Here is a 26,566-nt window from a genome sequence, read left to right on the forward strand (position 1 = left end):
CAGCACCCATTTATTTATTAAGATCAAGATATTCAAACATTTCCCACTCAAAAAAATGGCTGATTTTAGCCGATTTTTTCTCTCTTGAAAAGTTAAACAAATGGGGTAGATGCCACGAACTTCCGACTTCCGGGTTTTACATATCAGCGCCGTTTCCGGACACTGGTGGCCGCGTTCCAACACTCGCATACCACTCCTGCGCCCCCCACTCCTGCGCCCCCCAACCGCGCGCTCCTGCTCAACGGCGGGAGGGCGTCTCGGCTATCTGAAATGCTTCGGACACTGAGACAGACACTACACACTCGCAGCCTCGCACCTGTCGACAGAACGCGCAACCGAGGGGCACAAAGGCGGAAACGCAAGTACTGGGACGCGGCCCACACATCGCAAACCGGAAACTGAAACTGAAAAGTTGATCAGAGTACTGTGAGACATTCAAATGGCCTCTAATTCATATATTTATTGTTGAAAGCATTAACGGACAAAAAAATAATTGCACATTTTTTCAATTAATCAGTTATCGGTATTTTATTCTGCCAAATATTGTTATTTACATTACCTTAAAAAAAAATCCATCCTTCATTACGTCAAAGTTTTGTTCGATAAATCGTGCTCAAAGAATTTACCCAACCCGAAATTCATTCCGTATGTGCGCATGCGTATGTCCAAGCACATGTCGTGCTTGTGTGCATGTGAGATGAAGATATGTGTGACCTGAGGCAACAAGCAAAGAAACAGATCAAGGGGGGCAGGGTGGGGGTGGGGAAGTTGTTATTAGTGATTTGGGTTTTGAGTGCGCGTGTGCGTCTTTTCTGTTTGAAAACTCTTTCCATACTTTTCTCTCCACGTGCCATCTTTTGCGAGGCCCCGGGGCACATGGCGATTCCGTGTCCTTGCTGTGTCTCCATGCTCTTAATGCCAGCTCCCTTGCCTTCTTCTTCCTTGTTCTTCTTTTAATCTTCCCTCCTTTCACGCGCACATGCTCGTTCGCTCGCTCTGGATCGCAATCTCCGCATCAGAACGTGTGACGTCACTTGGAGCATCTTGCGTTCGCATGACGCGACTTTGGCTCCATCACGTTCGTATGTCTCGTAGTGGTAATATTTGTGTGTGCGCGTGTCAGCGTGCGTGTGTCCTGGTTGGGGTCTGACTCCCCCCCCCCCCCTCCTTTGTCACCGGAGGGATTACGAAGCTCGCCGGCATTTCAGTTCAAATCAAATCATAAGTATGAGTTGTTCTATTTTTTCTGTTTTCTACCGAATCCCCCCATCCCCCCAACTTTTTTTTTTTTTTTTTATCACAAGGGTGGGGTTGTGTAGGATCCAAGATGACTAGGGTCAGAAAACAAATGTCGTTTGGAATTTTTGCTCCACAAAAGAAAAGCTGATTCGCGCCCCTCCCCCCAAAAAAGAAATGTAAAACAAAACAAAAAAACGTCCTTTATTGTGGGACAATTGTTGCAGTCTGTGAGCCGCAACCTACAGCGGCTCCTTGCGATGATTCCCATTTTGTATTTGTTATTTGTCTCATTCAATCCAGTAAATGGCTGAAAGCGCATCTGTGACTTGGCTCTCCTTGTCCACATGTGAGGGCATTACAGTACCTTAATTGCACGATGGAGGGACAAAAATGACCAAGCACTGGTTCCAAACAAACAAACAAAACAACAACTTGTAAGCAAATCTATCACGATGTCAATCAACCACGTATTATCATGTGTACATGTCGATTTTATGAATTGTGTGAGTATTCTATATAACTCGCAGGGCTAAATTAGCGAATGCAAATTCCTTGTGTGTTTTTCCATATTTGGCTAATAGATTTGATTCTGATCTTAACGTTGCTGCCGCTGAGTGCATGCATGTTTCCCTCCTTTCAGTTCCATCTTTGTCTCAAATGACGATTCCCTTCCTTTTGTTATGACAGCACAGCCCAGTCTTCGTATGTGCGTCTCATCATTATTCAAATTGGGCCAAATGTTGTGCGATGATGCAGATTTTTGTCACATTCGCACACAAAGGCAGACACACAACTTCCTGGCTCTGATTGAGCATTCGGACCTTTTGTCCATTTTGCCTCCTTTGTTGCATGAATTCGCAATGGCTTAATTCAAAATTACTCAGTGTTACTACAGGAACAGATTTATTATTAATTCATAATTATTATTTATTATTATCTTGTCGCATGATGAAGCTTCTCCCGATCAGTTTGGGCGCATTTTTCTTGAATTTGCCAGACAACATGTTTTTGTAGAATTTAGAATTACAACATTCAAACGAATTTACAAAGAAAAAGATTTAAGACATTTAAAAGCAAAGTAAATAAATAAAATTTAGTAGTTAAGTAGGTTGGTAGTAAGGTTGTAAGGTTCTTGTCATTTATTTCTTTTTGTTGTGTAGTATTTCACAGTAAAGATAACAGTGCAAATGGGCTCCAAGAAGAATAGCTATAGCTAGCTAATAGCTAATGGCTGCTTTTAAAACCACAGAATTTTTAGCTGTAGATTTATAACTAACAACTAAGAGAAGGATTGTGATCATTCAAATCATGTCAAGGATATAAAATAACAGTCAATAATCCATAATTAGAACAATAGAAACATTGTGTCAAAAATGAAATCTGCTAGCTTAATGCTAATGCTAACACATACACTACTAGGAAACACATATAACCATTTGAGTCACTGTTATTTGAATTGTCCATAGATGTGAACGTGATTCCCTTTTTGTTGTGTAGGCCTATATTTGCCCAGCAATTGGAAAAATGCCCCCCCCCCCACACTTTTACCTCATGTGAGATAGGCTAATGAGGACAATAGCTAGCTTATACAAAATGGCTGAATGAACCTTTAAGTGCAACATTCCTACTTATAATAATAATAATAATAATAATAATAATAATGATGATGTTGAAAATGATAATGCATCCGATTTAGAAGGCACTTTATACTCAAGTTTTGTACGCAGCAAAGGCCTACTGTACTTTTGCTAAAAGACATTTGAAGGCTAACAATGTTGTCTGTGTCCCGCCCAGTGGGACGAAGTGAGCGTCTTGGACGACCGCGGGAGGCTCATACGGACATTCGAGGTGTGCAACGTCAACCAGAATTCCCGCACGAAAGACAACTGGCTGGCCACGCCCTTCCTGTACCGCCACGCCGCCCCGCGGGTCTTCATCACCCTGCGCTTCTCGGTGCGGGATTGCGCCAGCCTGCGCAACCCGTCGCCCACCTGCCGGGAGACGCTCACCTTGTACTACAAGCAGGCCGACAGCCAGAGGGAACTGGAGAAGACATGGGTGGCTGAGGTGAGGAGGAATACGAAATCCACTACTAAATCGCAAACTAACTCACATTCTTTTTAAGCGATTGTTGTTTTATGTGATCGTTCGTGCGTATCGTATATTTACTTATTGTAATGCCCTTGCATGTGGGAAAGTCACCAATGCATTTTTCAGCCAGTTATCGTCATTATTACTATTAATTATGAATACATTTTCCTCCGATCGTCACAATATTTAGTAGGGGTGGGAATCTTTGAATGTCTCACGATTCGATTGGATTCCGATTTTTGGGCCTGCGATCTGATTCAGAATCGATTTTCGATTAAGAACGATTCCCCCCCCCCCCCCCAAAATGATTTGATTGACCATGATTTTTGCTTCAATCTATAGATGTGCAAGGAATTGTAATGATCTACTCCAGTCTGATTCGCTAATGCTAATTAGCGCGCTACTCGCGGCACTCAAAAGAACGGCTCCACGCTGGGAAAAAAAACTTTTATTGGAATAACTTGATCGCGACTTTTTCCTTCTACTCTCTAATGTGGCTACAACTTAACAGTGTATCAGACCGCGTGGAACCACACTGCCCCTCAGTGGCCAAACCGGGTACAACATGAACAGCGCTCCAAATAAAGAAAGGCACACACAGACAAAGGCAAGACCGTATAAAATAATTTAAATAAAATCGATTTTGGGACATTTAAAATCGATTCTGAATCGTACTAAATGAGAATAGCGATTCTAATGAGAATCGATTTTTTGGCGCACCCCTAATATTTAGGCTACATCCCCGTTTGAACAATAGCCTTAAAAGCAATAACACGGAATGTTCACTTCTATCACGCTAATGTCACCCTTGTTGTACAATCAAGTCATCGCTTAATCATCCTAATTATTTGTGTTGTTGCCGAGAGGAGACGACGGATTCGCTGACGTGAAGCTAATAAGCTCCGATTCACAAGATGCCGAAATATGTCGCCGTCGTCTCTCAAAACATCAGCGCAGTCCAACTAATTGCCTCTAAAGGCTTCCTAAGTGGCTGTGGCTGCCTCTGCAAATATGTTTTATTTAGTTTCGTAAGAACTTTTCTTTGCTTTTTCCCCCCCTTTCGGGACCCGACGTCAAAGTGGTTGAGACCGAACTACGTGCACAGACATGAGACATCGTTTCGGCGGCAGGGGATGTGATATTTGTAAAGATGAGTGTGTTGCTCCTCGGGGAGATCTGATGCCTTTTTTTCACATGCAAATCAAAGCCTGATGAGGATGAAGAAGAGCAGGAAGCTCTGGAAGTTGACGAGAGTGCTTGAAAGCAAATTCACACTGTGAGCTGCTTATATCGAAATCCACATTTATGATCCTCACTTTCTCTTGATTTTAAATTGAGTCGGATTCATTCCATGATATGCTTTACAGATTTTGAGTGTGCATTTAGTTGCACAACCTGATTAACTCATTCACTGCCATTGACGGCTATAGACTATCAAAAATTAATTTGAACTTTCTATTAGTTTAAAAAAAAAATTCCACCTTTGCTAACAAGAGTATGAAAACCTAGAAAAAAATGTATTGTAAATTTAGAAGAGATATACAATTTGTGATTAATCGTTAGTTGACAAGTGAAGTCATGTGATTAATTACAATAAACATTTTAATCGCCTGACGGGCCCAATTAAAAAATACAAATATAAATAAGGGGCGTTTAATCGTAATTAATCGCATGATAATTTTATATCTGTTATAAATGTACAATAAAAAAATCTATTTTTTCATAATTTTTTTTAAACGAAATGAAAAAAAATGTTAAACTAATTAATTTTAAGATTATTAAGAATTAGGAGCGTTAGGGGATTACATTTCTTTCCGTAATTAATCGCATTACTTCACTAGTTAACTCACGATTAATCAAAATTCAAAAATCAGTTCTAAATGTACAAAAAAAATTCTTCTAGGTTTTCATACTCTTGTTGACAAAAGTGGAATGTTAAACCAATAGAAATAGTTCACATGAATTGTTTACATCTATAGTCGTCAATGGCAGTGAATGAGTTAAAAAAAATAATTTGTGTAATATGGACCTGTAAAAGTGAACAAAATGATGTAGTATGCATGCCAGGCCACTAGATGGCAATGCCAGTGGTTTTGGTTGTCATATTATCCACAACTCAGTTACTGTCATCATCTTCGGGGGTTTTTTTTGTGTTATTTTAGGGTAGACACCAATCAGTTAAAAGTTGACTGCCAATGTTTTAATCACTGTCAAATTTCAAACCTACATATTATGCACATCATAATTGGTTTTTTTCAATTATTGAAATTGCTATACAGTAGTTTTCAATTTACAAATGTACATATTAACTCAGCTATAGACGTCAAAAATTAATTTGAACTATTTCTATTTTTGTTTTGTTTTGTTAATGTAATTTTTCTTCTAGGTTTTCATACTCTTGTAAACAAAAGTGGGAGAAAATGTTAAACTAATAGAAATAATTCAAAAGAATTTTTGACGTCTATAGCCGTCAATGGCAGCGAATTAGTTAATGTTTGAAATTTTGACGAAAAAAAATAGCAACTATTGGAGAGATAACTAGCCTGCCTCCTGACTACCATCCATGTGCCCTTGAGCAAGGCACTGATCCCCATCCAATCCTTGCTGTGTGGCGTGACTCATATGCAATATTCTTGTTTTAACATCTCATACATTTTGTCCAGTAAGTTTTTTTTTTTTTTTATTCTCTTGTGCGTGTGTGCAGCCTTCCAGCGGCAAGAAGGAGAGCAGGGAAGGCTGGGTGAAGGTTGATACCATCGCGGCAGACAAAAGTTTTTCCAAGGTGGAGCCCAGTTCGCCACATCAGTACCAACCCAACAGATACAGCCGCATCAACATCAAGACACGCAGCTTCGCACCGCTCACACGCAATGGGTAAACAACACACGCGTGTGCTCTGGCGGAAAATATCCAAGCATCAACTCTCCGTCACTGTACTGAAGTACATTTTTGTAGTTAGCTTAGCGCGATGCTCATGTTTACGTCCCCAGTGTGACCTTTCTTCTTTATGCTAACCTCCTGCGGCAGATTCGTCCTGGCCATCGTGGACAGCGGCGCCTGCGTTTCCCTCATGGGCGTGTCGGTCTTCTACCGCCGCTGTCCCGCCACCAGCCTGCACTTGGCGTCCTACCCGGCCACCCCCTCGGGCGCGGAGCCCACGGCCCTGGTGCCCGTGGGCGGCACCTGCGTCCCCCACAGCAAGGCCCAAGGGGGCAGCGGGCCTCGGATGCACTGCAACGCCGAGGGCGAGTGGATGGTGCCGGTCGGAGGGTGCGTCTGCGACGAGGGCTATGAACCCAACGTTAATGGATCCGCCTGCTTGGGTAAGCTTGAGTCCTTTTCATGGAGGACGCTCGCGTAATCGCGTCCTCGTGTGGAATGATTAACAGTGCACACTGATAAGCCTTGATGGTGGATTTTCTGTGAGGAATAAGACCCTATTGGAATGTCTGCTGGTTTTAATACTGCCTACCTGAAGGAAGGAGCTGGAAGAGGTGGTGACCCGGGTGTGGAGGGTCACCAATGTAAGACAGTGTCTGCATGTCAGTCCAAACATTCCTGTAGCGCCATTTTGATAAACTCTTTTTTCTAGCAAAATGGTTGACGACCCCTTATAACGTCTCCACAACAAATTCTCCATGCTGATCGATTTACATGTCACGATGTCAATAGAAATCCATTTCATGAAGGTTTAAATGACTCTCTGTGTGGCCGCAAATATCGCACATGCCAAAAACGGTTATTTAGTTATTTAATATTGTTCAAATGTCTTTACAAACAGTTAAATAAAAATACGTTTCCAAAAGTTTTTCTTTTATAGTTTATATAACATACGGTATTGTCCAAAAGTTGTACATTTTATGAGGATATTAATATTAAGATGTTGTTTTTTTGAACATACTAATACATCATGTCTCTCCATCCTACTGCCTTTTTTTTTTTGTCATCACGGTTGCTCAGGGCTCAGGCAACGACCAATCACAGCTCGCCTGCTTTCTGAAACTGAGCTGTGATTGGTTGTTACCTGAGACCTGAGCAACCGTGATGACATTTTCACTCGACAGCAAGTGGCAAAATGGCCGCCCCCTGAGATGGATAAAAATGGCTGGATTTTGCTGCTTAACTCATATTCCTCTAACACAATATTAACCAGAATACCATATTTTGATGAGTGGGGCTGAATAAAACATATTATTGTCAATAAAAAAAAAAGGGTTGACTTTCACTTTAAAAATAAACCTATTTGGTCCATTTTGGCATTTATTTAAAAAAATAGTTCATTTTCATAAGGCATCTTCATTAAGCAAGCAGATAGAGTTTGTGTGTAGTTTTGTCAAAAATGGCCAAGGTCGACAACTTGAATTATAAAAAAAAAAAGTATTCGTAAAAAAAAAAAAAAGATCTAATCAAGACGTGCTGTATGTTATCTTCACAGCAAGTGTGCTTGTGTTGACACCACTTTGGGCATCTCATGTGTTTGCCTCGCGCTGCGTGCCAAGCCATCGCGCTGGAAATTACCCAAGCTCGACTGTATCCGCATGCGCAGGGACCATGCCGCCATATTGAGTCGGCGCTTGTGAATCCATCGCGATCTATTTAAAAACATTGCACTCATCCAGCGAGTCCGCTGGCAACAGCGTCCATATGGCCCAGCTCGTTTGCCTCCGCAGCAAAACGCACAACGACGCTTGGCCACTTGGGTGACTGCTCTGATGTTTTTCATAATGATGCCCACATTGTCTGTTCGGCTGTTTTAATTTTTTTTCAGGTGGGGGAGGCAATTAAGAGTTGAACAAACAGTAGATATATAAGAAGAGCACAAGGAGGGGGGGGGGGGAAGAAGAGTCATCATGTGAGAGGGATGTGACACATTTAGGTCACGGGGATGTAATGGCCACTCGTCTGTGTGAGCAAATGATGGAAACCGCGGGGGGGGGTGTTAAAGATGCCACGCCGCGGGTGGTGGCCGGCATTGATTGAACAGTATAGGATGCATCTTAAACAAACTGTTGAATGAACAAAATGGAAGAAATGAAATGATTGCCATTGACAGCGCAGGCTGCGTAATAAAAAAATCCCGTAACGTGCTTTCCTGAGATTTGAGAATTGTCATTGAAATCCGGAAAAAAAACACTTTGAAGAGGGCTTTTTTTTTTTTCTTCTTGTCTCTTTACTCGGGTCCGCTGTACGTACGATAAAAAGTCTGAACATGAGAATGAAAAGTTTCTCATGAATTTTGCTGCCAAAGTCCCGTGGCTCGTGACAATAAAATGGTTACGTCCTGCCAAGTCGGCTGGGAAATATGTCAAGGCTCTTTCTCTTTTCCTGACTTGATTGAAAGGCTTTAATGAAGGATCTAACACTTGGCTACCCACGGTTCCAACTGTCTTTGGGCTGTGTTTTTGTTGATCCAGTCACTGAGCAATCATTGCATTGTTGAAGAGTTGCCGATGAAGTCATCAGTGGTAATTAAACACAGCGAGATGACTGTAGAGACTTTGTGGACGTGCAAGCTTTTTGTTCTTCGCCGCGTTTGAAAATGTCATCGGACGGCCACTCCGATCCAAAACGTCGGCTTTAAGAGTTGCGCGTCTGTGAAATGATTGTTTGCCTGCGACGCTTTAGACACCTCACTTGAAAAAAAAGAACCTGTGGACTTCTCTCGCTGTTAAGTGCGCCGGCTGATTTGCATTTCGCCTTAGCACTTGTTTAACGAGTAGGAGGCACTTTGTAAGTGCCTGGCCTTTCGATGTTTCACTTGTTTTACAAATTGTATGTGTTTGGCAAAGACGGCATGCACGGGGCAGCAAGAAAATACATATATATATATAGAGAGAGAGAGAGAGAGAGAGCACTAGATAGAGAGAGCAAGAGAGAGAGCTAGATAGAGAGAGATAGCTAGAGAGAGAGAGAGAGCGCTAGAGAGAGAGCTAGATAGATGGCGCTAGAGAGAGAGAGCGCTAGAGAGAGAGATAGCTAGAGAGAGCAAGAGAGAGAGCTAGATCGAGAGAGAGAGATAGCTAGATAGAGAGAGAGAGCTAGAGAGAGAGAGCGCGCTAGAGAGAGAGCGCTAGTTAGAGAGCGCTAGAGAGAGAGAGCTAGAAAGAGAGATAGCTAGAGAGAGAGAGAGAGCTAGATAGCTAGAGAGATAGCTAGCTAGAGAGATAGCTAGAGAAAGATAGATAGCTAGATAGAGAGAGAGAGAGAGCTAGAGAGATAGCTAGAGAGATAGCGCTAGAGAGACAGCGCTAGAGAGTGTGCTAGATAGAGAGAGAGAGATAGCTAGATAGCTAGAGAGAGAGCTAGTTAGAGAGAGAGAGTGAGAGAGCGCTAGAGAGATAGCGCTAGAGAGAGAGCACTAGATAGAGATAGAAAGAGAGAGAGAGAGAGAGAGAGAGAGAGAGAGAGAGAGAGATTTTTTTTATATATATATATATATATATATATATATATAGTGGACGGAACCCAGGAGCAGAAAATACAATGAAAAGAGCAGAGGCCCCGAAATTGAACCATGTGGAACACCATACAACAGTGGAGATGTAGAAAAACTAAAGGAAGGAAAATTTTAGACACCCAAGCGCAAAGGCTTTCCATTTTGTTTTGTACTCTTGCACCGACACGACCCTTGAAACTTTCAGATGACAATGCGTCCGTCCGCGTCCGCGTCCGCGTCTCTAAGGCAAAGCTTCGCTATTCTCCGACATGAAGCGCAAACAAAAACACAGCTGACATTTTGGCAGAAAGAAATTCAAAAACTCCGGGTTTAATTATTCATCAAAGAGTTTGTCACAAGTAAGTAGAGCGGAACAACCGCCCCTGCTATTCGATGGCGGTGACATTCGGAAGCTTGCTTTCGTGCCGAATCTGCCCTCGTCTCGTTTGAAAGCGCACACGTGCGCGCCGGCTGCCGGATGTTGTTTGCGTTCCCGCTGACTGATGATTTTCTTCTTGACATTTGTGAGTCCTTGTGTGGGAGAAGAAAAGGCTCAGCAGAGCACGCGCGCAAAATATGACTGAGCAGGAGAAACGTTTGCGCCCCGTTCGGCCAGACGTGACCGAGTCGTGCATCAGTGGGCGGGCAGGTGTGCGTTGGCCTTTTTTTCTAACCTCCAGACAAACTCCTTGCACCCTCATCTGGTCCCAGTCTACGTTTGTGTACTTAGAAGCACAAGCATTTACTTTTGTCCACTTGAGGTCATCATCATTCTATACAGTAAACTGTAAAAAAAAAAAAAAAAAAAAAAGTCTGAATTTCTGTAAAATTGTGACATAAAAAAACATTTACATTAATATGTTGATTTGACAGTAAGAAAATATTACAAAGACCACTTTTTTTTTTTTTTTTTTAGAATTCACAAAAATAACACTTTTTGCCAGCACGTTCTTTGGTACATTTTGTTTATGCCTAAAGCAACATGCATGCACAAGTCATATTTTTAGATATACAGTAAAAGGTTCAACTAAATGTATTATGTTCATTTAAAATTGATATATTGTAGACCTAATTATTAATTCATCAGTACACTTTTTAAAAATTCTGTTGTTTTACAAAAAAAAACCTGGCAGCTGTGGTTCAAAAAAAAATGTATACTGTGCAAATATAAACAACTTTACAGAACAACTTGTATATTATATAGGTGGATGAGTAGTCAAAATGCAAAGCACTTTGAGGGCCTTATAAGCTAGAAAAGCGCTATACAAATGACCGAGAACATGCTGCTTTTATACTATTTTGTTCCGTATGAAGATTTTGTTTATTGTACATTGAATCCCGGTTTTGTTTTGTAAATTTGTTTACATTTGCACAGATTTTTTTTTTTTTAATACAGAATTTCTCTAGCAACCACAGCTGCAATTTGTTCCCCGTAAAAACAACTGAATTTTTTTTACAGTGTAGTATCCATGACGTAGAATGCGTGTGTGCCTTTAAAGGGCGGGCCTGCCTCGATGACGGATGTGGAAGTCAGCGAATGAGAATGTAGCATGGTGGACGGCTGTGTCACTCTCGCTCGCTCGCTTATAACCCGGAAATTGATTTTTTGCCGCATTTTGATTGGCTATAATTTGCAACATGAAAATGATCCCAAACTTTGGACATTCGCTGTCTTTTGTGCACTATTTTGTCCTAGCTTGCACTTATTGCCATCTGTAATGAGATAAAAAAAAAATCACAGCAAAATCATGTGAGATAGCAAATATTGCGCAACATAAGTACAATTAAAAAATCTGTGATGCAGCGGGACAGCAAAAAGTGAACTGCAATATAGTGAGCCTCAACTCGATGCGCATAAATACTTCATTTTTGTTTGGCAGTGTGCCATGTTGTCAAATATGCACTGCGCTAAGTCGTCCTACAGAAAGGAAAAATAGCAGACAATATGGAGTTGGATCCTCTTCTTTTTTTTCTTTTTTTTTTTTCCAGCTCTAACAAGTCTACTGAGAACATTTTGGAGTGTATCTGTTGGAAACATTTACGGGGTCCGAGGTCACTGACGTTGGCTGAGAGGGCCTGACTGTCATAACACAATTTTGGTTGTGCTACTGTATGGCAGGATCGTATCACAAGTACACCATTGACAAGTCGTCATTACTCACTCTTTCCGGGCGTCCTAATATCATCGCGGGCGCAACAGAAAGGAAAAACGAAAGAAAGGACGGGATTGGTCGGGCCAGTCGCTGAGCGTGTGTGTGTGTGTGTGATTGGGTTCGTGTCCAGGCGGTCTCAGCGGATGCATGGAGAGTCGCAGTGCATCCCTTCTTCTTTTGTGTGCTCGCATCTGTGCCTGACCGTGTGTGTGTGTGTGTGTGCGTGTGCGTGTGTGACAGATTATGCTGGGAGTCAAAAGAGAGAGAGAGAACAAGAAGAAGAAAAAGTGGGTCACTGATCCGGGCAGCAGCAAAGTATGATGTTGACATCTATTTACACATGGAGCGGCCCTCCTCTTATCCTGTAGGGGTTGTTGTTTTTTTTTTCTTTCTTTGAATATGATTTGCACCATGTTGAGCGCTTCCTTAGCAGCACAGTTTCCGAGTCCATACCAAGGTAGGAATAGTTCATGAAAACTAGCAAAAAATATATATTTATTTTCATTATCGAAAAACCAAAATGCTTAAAATAATAAATAAATAAAAAATAAAACTGCATTTTATTTTTACAAAGTAAAACTTACTGAAATTATACGAACATTTTTCTTTGTTTTTGTTTTTGTCAGTTAATATTATACATGATTTTTGGGGCTCATTTTAAATTTGGCATTACTCTTCGGTTGTATAGAAGATGGAAGGTCAAACAGTCATTTGGAAATTGTAATTTATTTTATTATAGATTAAAAAAAAAATGTTGCCTTGCACTCACCAAATACTCTACATTTATGTTAAACTAAAACTAAACCTGAAACTGAAGTAAACACGACGACCAGTCAGCTGTCTATGAGAGAAAAGCAAGAAGAGGGAAAAATCGATCAGAGCGATGTTTTGAGCTGAAACCAAAAGGATTTCAGTATACAACAAAAACGATAGATTCAAGTTGAAGAATATCAAAGTGGTCCTTCCATTTTTTTTTCTCCGTATGCGTCCTTCGGAGGAAAACATTTGCTCACCCTTGCCCTAAAGGAACAAAAAAGGCTCATTGTTGCATTGGTGGACAAAGGGAGCGCTCACCCCAGGAGCTGGCAACCCACAGCATACGTCTCTGGTGTGCATAATGTGCCTCCATAATGGCCATGAACTCTATTTTATTGATGGACAATATGGAATAAAAGCGCAACGAACTGACGGCGGAGTTTTGAAAGCGTACAATAAGGTTGCTGTAATGAGTTGGAGGGGGGGGGGGTATAATAATGCTTTTTAGCCGATTCATGTTTCATGTCAAATCTGCGAGAGAACACGTCCGCTGATGTGCACATGGCGCATTAAAGATGGAGGAAGGCTATAGTTAACATCCTCTTCTTGACTTCCTCGTCCTCTAAGCCATGAACTCACACAGCCGCTCATGGTCCTACCTTCTGCGCCCCCCCCCCCCCCCCCCCCCGCGTCCCTCTCTTCACACCTGTATAAAAAGCCATGTGGACTCCATGAGACAAGCGAGAACACCAAAAGGCTTTTATCAGTTGATTCTCTCTATTCTTCTACTTCCTGCTCCTTCCCGTCGTCCTCTCCCACCACGGCGCAGCAGCTGTACACACGCACACGTGTCCACATGTCTGCTTTAAGACATTTTCCAGACAGGATTGTGCACATAAGGTCAGGTGGAGCATGAAGAAATCACATTGTTGATTGTTTAAAAAAAATTGAGGGGGGGGGCTTTCATTATTATCAAAATTTTTATCTTTTCGGAACAATCACAAAAAATAGAGTTATAAAAGTGTTTTCACTCTCGGGGAGCCGTGCAGTATTATGTTGCCTCATGAATGAAAGTCTGGATGTTTTTTTGTTTGTTTTGTTTTTACAAAATGGAGTGAAAAATCGTGAGGTTTGTTAAAATATGTCTCTCAAAAAACATACAAATTCATTTCCACCTGTTACACTGCTTAGCTCATCATTTTTATTTAATTTAATTTTTTTGTGTGTGTTTTTACGTATGGCTCTAAGACCTTTGGAAAAAAAGTTAGACTAGCGAATATAACTAGAGTTCATTCAGTCAGAGACCTTAAAACTTAAAACCGCAGAACGTGACAACGTACAGTGGTAACTTGACTTACAAATGACCAAATATACGTGTTTTTCAAGATGCAAGCAGTCAGCTGATTCATTTATTTATTTTTTTACTTTTTTGTTGTTGCAGTTTGGCAGACAATCCTTCAAAAAAGAGGCTTCGGGTTGTTTATTGACAATCCCGATTGAAGTTTACCGGAAACCTAACAATAAAACAAAGAAGAATAGCATGTTGTATATTTACACATCCCTGTTTGACGGAAGTCCACTAGCTTCATGCTAAAACACAAAACAAAACTCCGTAGACAGGCTAAAGAAACTAGCATCAAAGTTTCAGCAGGAAATATTTAAACACAAATGGTGCACAACAAAAACGCTGTAAAACCCCATTTTAAAAAAAATGGCGGTTTATCTATGGGCTCTGTGATTGGCTGGCAACAAGTCCAGGTTGTACCCAAATTCTCTCGCCCCAAAGTCAGCTGAGGAAAGCTCCGGCCCACCCATGACCCTAATGAGAACAAGTGCTACACAAAATAGACGCCTGGATAAAACCAATGAAATGATAATAATGGCAACCTATTAATGCTAAAGCATGTACTTACTGTATGTCATTGAAAATCCCTCTCGCAGCACTTAACTCAACTTTATTGATTTGACACGCTTCAAGGCACACCACCAAGAACAAGATAAAAGCAGACCGCGATGACTGTAAAAGAGGCAATTACGATTCCTGTTGGGCTACATTCACATTGCAATTTCGATACTTAGGATTACCATAGTTTTTTATTATTTTTTTATTTTTTTATTTTATTTTTTTATTAAGAGCTCAGTATTGTTCATTCGGAAATGTCATCATCATTGCTCTTTTATTATTATTTTTTATTTTTTATTTTTTTTTATTTATTTTAGGATTACCATAGTTAACAAAATAAAAAATTCAAAAAATGTTTGCACCATCACATTTCTATTTTCAACCAGACGGTCTGAAGCAACGACATTGCGGCATTGCCTCAAAGTACAAGCACGCTAAAAGCCACTAATGGCCGTATTTGCATGGCTAGTATCTGTCGTCAATAATTAAATACAGCCATTAGATGATGTTGTGGTCGTCGATGCGTTTGTCAATATTGCTATGTGGAGTTTACAGTGGTGGGAATTTGCTTTGTATTGCACTGGGAGCTGTTCCTAATATTTTGCCTTTGGGGGTGGGGGGGGGTTGCTTGAGCAACTGCCCCCAAAAATGTCTGTTTCTTTTTTCTTTTCTTTTTAACAGTTGACTTATTAAAGAGAGCTGATTTTTATTTTTTATTTTTTTATTTTTTTATGTTACTCCTGTTGGGTGCTGACATATAAACACGGCGTTTGCTCAAACGGCAGCACATCAACACTCAATCGTCTCACAGCGGAGCTCAGGACAGACCAGGCTGCGGGCGCGTCGGCGAGCGCGTTTAGCCTCGACCTCGGAGTTCAGCGGGCACGCGGTTGACATTAGCACTCGACACATAGTCCACATTTTAAGCAGTCCAAAGATGTTAGCGCTTCACTACAGTCTGCAGTTATAGTACGGCAGAGATTCCATAAAAAAATTTTTTTCAATCATTTTTGTGTGTTTTTAATTATGACAACTTACAGGAATTACAGTATTTGCTCATGTTGATTCAAGCTTTTCCCTTTGCAAGCATCCAAATTTAGAGCCAGAGCTAAGAAGGATTATCGATGTCCGTCCAAATGTCCTGTTCTCGTTCAAATAGGTCACCTCTGCCCTCACACAAACAACATGGCGGCAGCCAAAACACCATGTGGAGCTTTTCCGTGCAGTCGGCGGCGGCGGCGGCGGCCGGTGGCTTGGCAGCAAGCACGCTGTGGACCGTTTTAGACTTTCAACAGCAACGCCATTTGCTGCATTCAGCCAACGACTAATAACAGGCCTCGCTTTGGACCACTAATTCACAAAAATTTGATGCTCAGCCCCAAATAATTGTTGCTGTGGTTACATTTGTCCATGAGGAAAAATACCAAACAGCACGTGGGTTTCCTTCAGGAATCTTAGGAACACAATGAGGGGGGAAATATTATTATTAGTAGTAGTAGTAGTAGTAATGATGATAATAATAATAATAATAATACTGTTGTTGTCTTTGTTATACATTATTAGTTATAGGATAAGCGGTTATTTTAATTCTAACTATAAAATTTAAAGAATTAAAAAATACCCCCCCAAAAAAGATACTTTATTCAGGAACAAACAGGCATATATTCTTTGTTGGAAAAACAATCTTTAAAATGTTACAAGAATGAATTATTTTTTATAATGACAGTTATACTTATTATTATTGATGAATAAATGTTTAGAAAAAGTAGCAATAAATAAATAAAGGTATTTTTAGAAGAAAAAAAAAGTTAATAACATTTATATCATCATCAGTAACAATAATAACAGCAACGACAATAAAAGAAAAAAGTGAAATTGTTTTTTTAATTGTTAGAAAAAAAGTAGCAATAGTTTATGAATAGAGTTCTTTAAAATAAATAAAGAATATTATGTAAAGTTAGTAAGATTAATAGAGTCATCATAGTGATCATCATCACAAATAATTAAAAAAAATAACAGCAACGTTTCAAAAATGTATTTTCAAAAGAAAAAACTAAAATTTACAAACAAACAAAAAAGAAAAAAAAATTCCTCCAGGAACAAAAAATATTTATTTTTTTTGGAGGGTAATGTAAGTTGTATTACTTTTTAAATTATTATTATTCATTATTTGTTTGTGAGAATAAAACCTGAATTTGTTTCAAGAAAAACTATCATAAAGTTACAAAAGTAAAGCATTATTTATTCAGGAAAAGAAAAGTGCAATTTCATGTGAATAAAGTTCTTTTTTTAAGAAGAAATAAAGGTCACAATATTATAAGAAAAAAAGTTGTGACATCGGGTTAAACAAGACTTTTGTAAAGGAAACAATCCTAATGCAGTTATGAAACAATTGAAACATGTCTGAAGTTCTCTTGTTAAATGTTTACAAACGAAACCCTCCTTGTGTTTTTTCCCCTCAGCTTGCCCCGTGGGCTACTTCAAACCAGCTTCTGGTTCCGTCCCCTGCTTGGTGTGCCCCTCCAACAGCCGAACCAGCCGCGAGGGGTCCAGCGTGTGCGAATGCCGCAGCAGCTTTTACCGGGCGGCCGGCGATGCCAACTCGTCCGCCTGCACAAGTGAGCTTCTTGTGCGCTTTTTTGTTGGTCACGCTCTGAGGGAGGCCTGGAGTCGTTTATCTCTCTTAGTTTTATTTTGATATTAAAGTAGCACTAAGGAACTTTTCAAACTTAATAAGATATTTTCATAACTCTTCTGATGAAACATCGACTTAAAACTAGTAGAATGGTACCTTTTCCATGGCCTGAGTGGGTCTGTATCATTTTTACTGGCATTAAGCAACTTTGAGGAGGATGGTCGGAACACTGCCACACAAAAAAGTACAAGTCAATTTGAATGTCGACGCAAGGTCACTGCATTCCTGGAAGAAGCTGCAAAACAACTGAAAAGTTTTGTTTGAGGGGACAAAAAAGAAAAAGGGAAGCTACCCGGTCAAGGATCAACATTGGTCCGGCTTTCACTCACTGGCGTGAGCTCCAAAACAATGCAATGCGCTTGTCCTCATGGGAAATGTGGTCTTCCTTCAGGCATAACATTACCGCTTTTGTCCATATGGCGCCGCCATAATCAACATAAAGTAAAAGTTCCTTAGTGTTGGTTTAACCGGAGTAAAGACGTTTTTTTAGTTTTTTCCTTTTCCCGAAATAAGCACATTTAACTCATTCACTGCCACTGACGGTTATAAACGTCAAAAAAATCATTTTAACTATTTCTATTAGTTTAAAAAATATATATACTTTTGTTAACAAGTGTATGAAAACCTAGAAAAAAAATTATTGTACATTTAGAACAGATATCAAATTTGTGATTAATCGTGTGTTAACTATTGAAGTCATGCAATTAATTACAATAAAACATTTTTTAATTGTAATTAATCACATGACTTCACTAGTTAACTCACAATTAATCACAAATTTTACATATGTTCTAAATGTACTTTTTTTCTCTCTAGGTTTTCATACTCTTGTTAACAAAAGTGGAAAAAAACTAATAGAAATGGTTCAAATGAATTTTTGACGTTTATAGCCGTCAATGGCAGTGAATGAGTTAAAAGTGTGTCACACAGAAGTCACGTAATTTAGCAGTCAATAGAAAAGCACCTGAAATGAAAACTAATACTGCAAACTAACTAAAACTAAGCATTAAAAAAAATATGTATATATGTTTTATTCTCTCCACAGCTCCTCCCTCCGCTCCAGTTTCGTTGTCCTGGGAGTACGAAAGTGGCGACGGCGGGGTGTCCTTAAGGTGGCGCCCTCCGGTGGACATGGGAGGCCGCAGCGAAGTCTGGTACGGAGTAGTTTGTCGCATCTGCCCCTCGCCCACCATCACCAACCCGGCGTTGTGCTCTTGGTGCGGAGAAGGCGTCACCTTCAGGCCCGTCCAGACCAACCTCAAACAAACCAGTGTGACCCTCAACAACCTGCTCACCAGAGTCACTTACCTCATACAGGTGGGCGGGATTATTCATACAGGTGGGCGGGATTATCAGGGTTCATAATTAGGATTCATACCTATGGTGAAGGATTTAGGTTAGTGTTTTAAATTAGGGATTTAAGCCTGATTTAGGTTTTAAAATTAGGGTTTGAAGCCTGTTTTAGCGTTTCTGAGTTAGGATTTAGAAATTCAGGGTTTCAAATAAAATACTGCTGTCCAGGTTTTGAATCTTGGGTTAGGTTTTCAAATTAGGATTTGAAGTCTGTTTAGAGTTTCAAATGAGGCTTTCGAGACAGCGTTAAGGTTTCAAATGAGTGTGTGAAGTCAAGGTTAAGGCGTCAAAAAAGTTAGGGTTTCAAATGTGGATTTAAAGCCTGGGTTAGAGTTTCAAACGACGGTTTGAAGATCAGGTTAGGAATTCAAATTACTCTTTGAAGTCTGTGTTAAGGTTTCATATAATATTTCAAATTAGGGTTCGCAGCTGGGGTTCAGGTTTCAAACTGTGGAAAAGGTTTCAAATTAGGTGGTAAAGACAAGGTTAGGTTTAGGGTTCAAGAATGTCAAAAGGTTTCAGGGTTTGGTCAGGGTTTATTTTTTTGTGTACATTTTGTACAAAATTATCACAGTTTTGGAAAATCATACAAATCAACGCAGAACTGGTGAATCAAATAAAAGTCCATGTCCGCCATGCGTTGTTCTTGCTGTAACAGGTGCAAGCCATGAACGAGGTGTCGGCACTGAGCCCTTTCCCAGCTCGCTACACCAGCATCAATTTTACCACGAGCCAGTCAGGTGAGTACGGACCGAAAGGATGAAAAAAAGAGGAGATGAAAGTGAAGCCTGCTTTTGATGCTAATGTATTTGTGTTTGGCTCTGGCATGAAGAGCGCCCCCCCCACGCCCCTCCTCCTTTTTGTTCCGCTCCTGCTGTCCAGGCAGGAAGGTTGCTCGAGGTTACAATATCCCGTCAGATCCCATTATAGTCTCTGCGGGATGACAAAAAGGACAGAGATGAATGAGGAAGGGAGATTATGTTGCATGCTGTGAAATGAAAAGAAATGACTCCTTTCAATTCGGGAACACTGCCCTCTTGTGGTCAGCTGTGAAATTGTCTCCCACAGTTCCCAGTACGGTTCCCATAATGCACCAGCTGAGCCGTGCCCCGGACTCCATCACGCTGTCGTGGCCGCAGCCTGACAGACCCAACGGGGACATCCTGGAGTACCAGCTCCGATACTTTGATAAGGTACCAGCGGAAGTGTGGGACTCCAGTCGCAAGACTTGACTTGAGTCCGATTTAAATCGGGATTTTGGGATTGGCTTGGATAAAACTCGACTCAAGTTGGATTTAGACTTGAGTTACATGACTTGACCATAAAGTGGACTTGACTTGACCAGTCTCAGACTTTGAATAACAGCTGTGACATATCCATCGACAGTAGCAAGTTAGCAACAGTTAGCTTCAAGGTCCAAACAAAGAGTCTCTGAAGATTGGGAAGGGGTCGTTCACGCCAAGGCAAACCCCCGCGGTCAGGACTCGAGACTTCTGATTTGCCCGTGTGACTTCCTCCGTCTCTTCTTACCGGCACGGATGTCTCACGGTTGACTCTGCGCTTCTGACAGGGCTCGGACGTGGACAGTGCGGTCAGCGTGTTCAGCGAGACCAACACTCTGACCGTCAACTCGCTCCTCGCGGGGTCCATCTACGCCTTCCAGATCCGAGCTCGCAACGAGCGAGGCTTCGGCCCATACAGCAACACCGTCTACTTCACCACGCTGCCTCTCGGTAAGGCCCCGGCCGGGATGGATCCCGGAGGGTAACGGCGAAATCCACGTCGACCTCCAAAGTCAAATTTTCCGTCTTCTCTTCCCCAGAGGAGCATTCGCAGCAGGTTCAAAATCAGCTTCCTCTGCTGGTGGGCTCAGTGATGGGAGGGGCGGCGTTTCTACTGGTGGTGGCGGCCATTGTTGTCGTAGTGGTGTTTCGCAGGTGATGCGTTCGACCGACTCAACCAGACCAAACGTAAACGGTTGGCGCGTTCATGCAGTTAACGGCGTTTGCTTTTGTGCGACAGTAAAAGGAGAGCGAGTCCGTACAGCGACAGACTCCAAAGATACATTAGTAACAGAGGTGGGCGGATGCACCTTTGACCTTTTTCAAAAACAAGTCATGTGTCCGTTCAGTGTGTGCGGGCGCCCTCTAGTGGTGGCTTAGCATGTTCCAATCTGTTTCTCCAGGTGGTGTGAAATATTACGTGGACCCCTCCACTTACGAGGACCCCAGCGAGGCTGTCAAAGAATTTGCCCGGGAGATTGACTCGACTCACCTGAAGATCGAGGAGGTGATCGGTGCGGGTGAGTCTCATTTTCTTCTTTTGCTTTCACGATTGGCCAGAGTGTATCTCGCCTCTTGCCCAAACAGTTGTGTCAAATATAACCCTATTATCGGTAAAAATAAATAAAATAAAAATGGACAGATCCTCTAGTTGGGTCAAAAATTGGGTCATGTTGTATAAAATAACCCCGAAAGTTGGGTCAGATCCTCTACTTGGGCCAATTTGACCCAAGTTTGGGTCACAAATTGGGTCATTTTCTATCAAACAACCCAGAAAGTTGAGTCAGATCCTCCACTTGGGTCAATTTGACCCACCTTTGGGTCAATTTGACCCACCTTTGGGTCAATAATTGGGTCATTTTGTATAAAACATCCCACAGAGTTGGGTCAGATCCTCTACTTGGGCCAATTTGACCCAAGTTTGGGTCACAAATTGGGTCATTTTCTATCAAACAACCCAGAAAGTTGAGTCAGATCCTCCACTTGGGTCAATTTGACCCACCTTTGGGTCAATTTGACCCACCTTTGGGTCAATAATTGGGTCATTATTGACCCACCTTTGGGTCAATAATTGGGTCATTATTGACCCACCTTTGGGTCAATAATTGGGTCATTTTGTATAAAACATCCCACAGAGTTGGGTCAGATCCTCTACTTGGGCCAATTTGACCCAAGTTTGGGTCACAAATTGGGTAATTTTCTATCAAACAACCCAGAAAGTTGGGTCAGATCCTCCACTTGGGCCAATTTGACCCAACTTTCTGGATTGTTTTGCACAAAACTTTGAGTCATATTGTATACAACAACCCAGAAAGTTTGGTCAGATCTTATACTTGGATCAATTTGACCCAACTTTGGGTAAAAAGAAAAAAATGTATGGGTTCATTTTGTATTAAACAACCCACAGAGTTGTGTCAGATCCTCTACTTGGGTCAACTTGACACAACTTTGGGTCAAAAATGGGGTTGTTTTATATAAAACAACCCAGAAAGTTGGGTCAAATTGAACCATAAAGTGGATCAGTCCATTTATGATCCATAATTGGGTTACCCTTAACCCAACTCTTTTTAGAGTGCAAGCTCCGCCTGGATAAGCTAATGACACACATGATAGAAAATGGACGAATATGGTGACGAGTATCACTTCCTGTCCTCTGCAGCCCAGTTTGGGGAGGTGTCCCGGGGCCGCTACCGTCCACCGGGCCGCCGGGAGGTTCTGGTCGCCGTCAAGACTTTGCGCTGGGGGGCGTCCGACAGAGAGAAGGGCATATTCCTGAGTGAGGCGGGGGTCTTGGGACAGTTTGACCACCCCAACGTGCTCAAGTTAGAGGGCGTGATCACCCGCGTCCCTCCGGCAAGGATCATCACAGAGTTCATGGAGAACGGGCCGCTGGATTCCTTCCTCAGGGTGAGCGACTCAATCAAGATTCCGAGATTCACAGACCAAATTCAACTCTCGCCGTCGCCCCCTGCAGGAGAACGAGGGTCAGTTCAGCGTCCTCCAGCTGGTGGGGATGCTCCGAGGCGTCGGCGCCGGGATGCGGTACCTGTCGGAGAGAAACTTCGTCCACAGGGATCTGGCGGCCAGGAACGTGCTGGTCAACTCCAACCTGGTGTGCAAAGTGTCCGACTTCGGCCTGTCCCGACTCATGAGGGGTCTGGACCACAACGTGCCAACATACACAGCCTCGCTGGTACGTACCGGCAAACGAAAACACCCCCCCCTGGTGGGAAATTGACAGTATTTGAGCAGCTCTGTTGTCCTGCGTCAGGGGAGCAAGATTCCCGTGAGGTGGACGGCGCCGGAAGCCTTTCAGCATCGCAAGTTCAGCTCGGCCAGCGACGTCTGGAGCTTCGGCGTCCTGATGTGGGAAGTGATGTCGTACGGAGAGCGCCCCTACTGGGACATGAGTAATCAGGAAGTGAGCACGGAGGATGATGTTGACCTCCCTCTTTCAAATGCGAGCCCATTTATCAATTTTCGAACATTTGCCGACAGGTGATGAAGGCCGTAGCCGACCAGTTCCGCCTCCCTGCCCCCACCAGCTGCCCCTCAGCCCTCCACTCGTTAATGCTTCAGTGCTGGCAGGCCGACCGAGGGGATCGGCCGGGGTTCGAGTCCATCTTGTCCTCCATGGACCGCCTCATCAGGCATCCCGCGTCCCTCAAGACGGACGTAACGCGGTAAGACCGGCACTCAGGCAGCAAGTTCTCGCGCGGCGCGGGTTCGATATTTTTTGCTCATTATCTTTTGTTTGTAGAAGCTGCTCGCAGCCGCTGCTAAGCCCCACCCCCACAGACTTCTCATCAGTGGCCACAGTCAGCGATTGGCTACGGGCGCTGAAGATGGAGCGATACCAAGACGAGTTTGATCGAGCACATTTGGACACGTTGGACAGAGTCAGCCGCCTCAACGTGGAGTGAGTACAACTCGGCCAGAAACACAAGCGCAAATATGGTTCGATTATCGGTATTACAGATAACCAAGACGAAATAACTAAAACTGAAAAAAAAAAAATCATTAACGAAAAATTTAATAAAAACAAAAATGCTTTTCAAAAAACTGACAACTAACTATTGTTACTAATTATAGAGAAATGTTCCATCATTTTTATTTTGACAGTTAGTATCATACATGAGCTTTGAGGGTTCATTAGAAAATGTATTTACTCCGGAGAAATAAACTTATCCTACACATGACAAATATTTAACGAACTAACTTATGCTAATAAAACTCAACTAAATTGAAGTTTTTTTTCTGAAGGAATAAAACATACAAATAAAATATGAAAAAATAAAATACATTTAAAAAACATCCTAAAAACTAATCAAAACTAACTGAATTTTTAAAAGACAAAGTCAAACCGAAATAACTAATGAAAAATCTGGTATCTACCAAGGTTGTTATAGTTTGGGAATACTAACAAAATAAAACAAAATAACTAATAAAATACTTCCATTAAGGAAATAAAATAAAAACGCGGATCTACATCTTATGCTTATAAAACTAACTCTAATTATAGCAAAATTTTATTTCAACTTTATTTCGGTATTGCTGTATAAGGTCTAACAGTCATTTTAGAATTGTGATTTACATTATTACACAATACTTAATGACCTTTTTTCCATCTCGCACTGGAAAAACACTCAATAAAAAAATATAATTAAAATAAATAAAACACTAAAACTAATAAAAAATAAATAAATACAAATAAACTAAAACAAGCATTAAAAAAAAAAAAAAAACCTGCTCTAAAATCTAAACCCTCCCACCTCTTGTGCCATCTCCATCAGAGACATCCAAAACCTTGGCGTGAACCTGCTCGGCCACCAGAGGAAGATTTTCAACGCCGCCCAGCAGCTCAAGGCCCATCTGACTCAGGGCCAGGTGGAGGTGTGACTGCAAGCGGGCTGAAGGCCCAAAAAAAATGGAAGGAAACCAGCACGGACTTCTATTGACTATTGACACCGCATTCACAGACATATCCAGGGATTCATATGACGGAAGAGGTGCATTATGGGAGATGAAGTCAAGGCAAGGAGGATGACCCGAACGGGAACTTGTTTCACACTAAATTTGACTTTATTGTTGTCTTCCTTCTCCATCCGTATCTCCTTTTCACTCCCCCGTCCGCATCCAGAACATTGTCGCTATGGTTTTTTTAACCTTCTTTATTTTAATGACATACCAGTGAAGAAAAAACTGCGGCAAGACAATGATCATGTTTTTTTGTGTGTGTGAATTGATGTCACCAAATGCTGGAATGTCAAAGGTGTTGTGCGTAGTTGCTTTAAAAGTGGAGTGAGGAGGGAAAAGTCATCAAAAAGATGATTTGGAAAAACCCGAAAGCCATGTTTTTCCCCGTCGACTGACTTTTTATTCTCACTTCCAACGACAAAACTGCATTTTTGGTGTCAAACAAGCGTCCACTTGCCACGAGGAGATCAGCACGCCGGCGGGGTTACGTACTGCATACGAGACACACGCTTCACTTTGGTTCCGTTTGGACTGCAAGCGCTAAAAACACTGAGAGCTCGGTGAACGTGTGACACTATCGGATCGGACTAACACTTGAAGGGAATGCCCGTGTGTGCGTGCGTGCGTGCGTGCGTGCGTGCGTGTCAGCTTACACACACAAATAGCTATGTTTACATGTATGAGTGTTCACCACTATTCCGTAATTTGTAAAATAAATGAAATGGCTTTATTTAACAAATATTGCTATCTTTTTTTTTCATTTTTTTTTAGTTACAGAACACTCTCAAATTCAGAGATTTTAACAAACAAAAGAAATGCGTTGCAAAATATTATATATATTCACAGATTTATCTTACCTGAAACGCCCGAAAATGCCACAAGATGGCGCCAAATCACTGCCTAGTAGAAGAGTAGTGCCGTGGCACCATATTGTTACATCATGGTGCACCAATGAACTAAGTTGACATAAGGGAAGGAGCTTCTGTTTGACCCACCAAAAGAAGTAGTAGTAGTGCTTTGACGCCATCCTTGTTGCAAAAATTGGCCATTAGAAACCTTTTTATGCCGTCTTTCCAGGTCATTTTAAACAGAAAAATTTGCATCTAAAGCATTAAATGTTTAGTATTATATAACTAATTATATGATCTGAATAATGCTAGTCCTTTTTTTAAATTCCAGTACAATTGTGTGGGGTAAAATGCATCAAGGTTTATGCTAGCTGTGCATACAGAAGCGAAAAATAAATCTAAATATTAATCTCATGCCACTGACCATTGATCAATATCAAATGAGTATCAATGTTATCAATAATTGGATGGTTGCGCCCCCATTCAGAGGCACTTAATTGAGTCAAAGAAGCAGATTTGCGTTGCCACACTGACAGCACTTGACACTGACGACCTGGGATGACCTTCACGTTTGAGACGACGAGGTCAGCATTTTTGGAGTGGAATCACACTCGGAGATCTGCGGACCTCAGCATCCGTCGGACAAGACTTGGCTATCTGGCATGGCGGTACCGCTGCTGGGACATCGCGAGTGATCTGCGACGTTAGCAAGAATGCTTACATAAAGTCACTGGAAAGCACGAATGGGATGTTCTGCCACTGTCGCTGCACTTACTGTAAGATGTAAACGTATGAAAATATGTGTTGCGAGATTACGCTTTCACAAGGTTCCTATGTTAAATATTAAAGATTCAGTGAAGTGAATTTGGTTTTAAAGTCAAGGGTCCGAATTGCTGGGCCAGCGTGTGGGCCGGTTTTTGAGAGTGCCTCATTGTCGGCTGTTAAGTGTTTCATTCAGAGATGGGAAATCCAGGTCCAGAAAGTAAAAACCCTGCTACCCTTTGGCTTGAGTGACAGGTCCTTGTACTCAACCAGCAGGTCATTATGAGAAGCACCTTTGACTCTGCCAGGGTTCTGACTTTCTCGACCTGCTTTTCCCATCTCTGGCTTCATTGTAGAAAGAAAGTTGGAAATGGCAGGAAAGGGGGATTTTTTTTTGAGGGAGTCCAAGTTGACAAGTCACATTTGGACCAGAGCTTCAGGCTGACCTGGCTGCTTCAAAGTAGGGTTTTAAACTAGCGTTAGGGTTTAAAAATAGGGTTATGGATTCAACTAAGGTTTTAAACTAGGGTTTGGGTTTCAACAAGGGTTAGGTTTTCAAAGTAGGGTTTTA

The 26,566-nt window shown here is 41.7% G+C and overlaps 1 protein-coding gene across 1 annotated transcript in view; it reads left to right on the forward strand.

The window, feature by feature from the left end:
* ephb6 (eph receptor B6) overlaps nt 1–25,113 on the forward strand; it is a 36,606-nt gene extending 11,493 nt beyond the window's left edge. Inside the window, exons 3-19 of the mRNA XM_086078012.1 lie at nt 3,034–3,306; nt 6,035–6,204; nt 6,358–6,653; nt 17,041–17,196; nt 18,319–18,590; nt 19,285–19,366; nt 19,695–19,819; nt 20,197–20,359; nt 20,449–20,563; nt 20,649–20,704; nt 20,812–20,928; nt 22,068–22,315; nt 22,383–22,601; nt 22,680–22,829; nt 22,907–23,091; nt 23,169–23,327; nt 24,202–25,113. Coding sequence (XP_085934138.1) covers nt 3,034–3,306; nt 6,035–6,204; nt 6,358–6,653; nt 17,041–17,196; nt 18,319–18,590; nt 19,285–19,366; nt 19,695–19,819; nt 20,197–20,359; nt 20,449–20,563; nt 20,649–20,704; nt 20,812–20,928; nt 22,068–22,315; nt 22,383–22,601; nt 22,680–22,829; nt 22,907–23,091; nt 23,169–23,327; nt 24,202–24,307 — 2,892 coding nt within the window. The 3' untranslated portion in view covers nt 24,308–25,113. The remainder of the gene's footprint in view (nt 1–3,033; nt 3,307–6,034; nt 6,205–6,357; nt 6,654–17,040; nt 17,197–18,318; nt 18,591–19,284; nt 19,367–19,694; nt 19,820–20,196; nt 20,360–20,448; nt 20,564–20,648; nt 20,705–20,811; nt 20,929–22,067; nt 22,316–22,382; nt 22,602–22,679; nt 22,830–22,906; nt 23,092–23,168; nt 23,328–24,201) is intronic.
* The last annotated feature ends 1,453 nt before the right edge of the window (nt 25,114–26,566 follow it).

The sequence above is a fragment of the Leptonotus elevatus genome, chromosome 6 (assembly GCF_054856555.1).
Source record: "Leptonotus elevatus isolate MCC_2025b chromosome 6, RoL_Lele_1.0, whole genome shotgun sequence".
In the NCBI taxonomy this organism is placed as follows: domain Eukaryota; kingdom Metazoa; phylum Chordata; class Actinopteri; order Syngnathiformes; family Syngnathidae; genus Leptonotus; species Leptonotus elevatus.